This window comes from Sinocyclocheilus grahami, unplaced genomic scaffold, assembly GCF_001515645.1.
Source record: "Sinocyclocheilus grahami isolate Dianchi unplaced genomic scaffold, SAMN03320097.WGS_v1.1 scaffold6860.1, whole genome shotgun sequence".
NCBI lineage: Eukaryota > Metazoa > Chordata > Actinopteri > Cypriniformes > Cyprinidae > Sinocyclocheilus > Sinocyclocheilus grahami.
In genome coordinates, this window is record NW_015511113.1 from 9,019 (window position 1) to 10,751 (window position 1,733).

The 1,733-nt window shown below is 55.4% G+C and overlaps 1 protein-coding gene across 1 annotated transcript in view; it reads right to left on the minus strand.

The window, feature by feature from the left end:
- LOC107577683 (zinc finger and BTB domain-containing protein 22-like) overlaps positions 1–1,303 on the minus strand; it is a gene marked incomplete at its 5' end in the record, with an annotated part of 8,393 nt that extends 7,090 nt beyond the window's left edge. Inside the window, 2 exons of the mRNA XM_016263732.1 lie at positions 4–558; positions 664–1,303. Of these exons, the coding sequence (XP_016119218.1) occupies positions 4–558; positions 664–1,303 (1,195 nt within the window). The remainder of the gene's footprint in view (positions 1–3; positions 559–663) is intronic.
- Between the last annotated feature and the right edge of the window lie 430 nt (positions 1,304–1,733).

Sequence of the window (1,733 nt, forward strand, 5' to 3'; positions counted from 1 at the left end):
GGCCAGACGTCGTCGTCGTCGTTCCCTGGCAGCGAGCCTGATGCTTGAGGAAACTGTCTCTCCAGACGATCTTCTTGCCGCAGAGCGCGCACTCGTACGGACGCAGGCCTCCGTGCGTCTTGACGTGTTTGGTCAGGTGGTGCTTCATCTTGAAGCTCTTGGAGCAGACGGGGCAGACGAACGGACGCAGGTTCAGGTGCTGCATTTTCACGTGGCGGTCGCGCATGCTCTTCAGCGTGTACGCTTTGCCGCAGTGACAGAAGTGAACTTTGGGCGTCGCAGAGAGAGGAGAGCACGGGGAGGACGAGGACGACTGCGAGGCCCAGGAGAGCTCGGACGGTCCCGGCGCCAACTGGTCGGATGGTCCCGGCGGTGGCAAAGGACGCTGGGAGATCTGCCCCGTGGCCTTTTCGATCTCGTCGTAGGTCTCGAACGTGACGTCCGTTTCGTCCTCCTCGTCTTCGTCGTCCAGGAGCTTGGCGTCCGACAAAGTCCACTGGTTCCACAGTCCGTCCGTCTCGCCGCTCTCTCTGAGACGTCCGTCCGACTCGGCGGCTCCTGAGAGAAGACAAGAGCAGACAACAAGTCAAAAACACGTCGGTTCTCCACGTTTCCCCCTGGTGGACGGGCGCTAAACTGCAGTGATGAAGAAGCTCCACTCACCGGCCTGGTGCTCCTCACACTTCACCCTCACTTTGTCCTCATCCAGTGGCTCTCCGACTCCTTCATCCGCTTCCATCCTCCGCTGCTCCTCGTCTTCCTTCGCTCCTCGGAGGCGAGCGCGGATTCGGTGCCTTGGGAAGTCCGAAGTTTCAATGGACGGCAAAGGCGCAACGGGGAATGCGTGGAAACCTTCGTCTCCCGTATTTGGGCCGCATTCGGGCTCCGTTCGGACGGGGAACGTCAGGCTGCTTCTGCTCCACCTGCTCTGAGTTGGACGCCTCCATGTGGCCAGAGGCGGTAGTGCGCTTTGCGGCCGTTTTTCCAGAGTTTGTTCGCTCGCCGCTCGCTCCCCGTCCTCCGGATCGGCGAAGCAGCAGTCGGAGCTGCTGGGCGACTGGTGACTGGAGGACGTCGCCCCGCCGGGGCTGACCTGAACCAAAGGTCGCGACCTCTTCAGGATGTCCGTGCACTTGTCCACGATGTGCCACATCTGCAGGAAGCTGGCCACCGTGACGTAGTTGATGATGTCGTCGCGCACGATGCTGAGCTGACCCGTGTAGGCCGAGTTTAACACGCTCTCGAAGGCCAGAGGGTCCATGACTGAGGGAAGAGACACCGTGGTGACGTCCTTCAGCAGAACCTGGCAACAGAACCGCAGTGTTCAGAGCCGCTCCAGTTAGAGCTACGCCGTTTGTCCGTGCAGGACTGTAATGTGTGCTGTAGCATACTATGCTTTTCTGTTGCTAAATAACCAGGGGCCAGATTAACAAAACAGGCAAGACACTACAGATACATAGACTCAAAATTTTAACTAACAGACATCACTATACTTACCCGGCACAGTGCGATAAGACAATTGTTTTGTATTTCAAGTTTTCTGAAATTGTATGTTTAAATATTCAAATAAGGCATTATCTATTTGTATATGCATTCATTTGCATACATTTCCAGAACAGAAATCTGGAATTGGTCCAAAAAGTCTTGATTTTGTTGTCATAATTGGAGTCAAAGGTTTGTCCAGAGGGGATTTTGGATTTGTCTTTTCATCACGCCATAAATCAGAAAATACT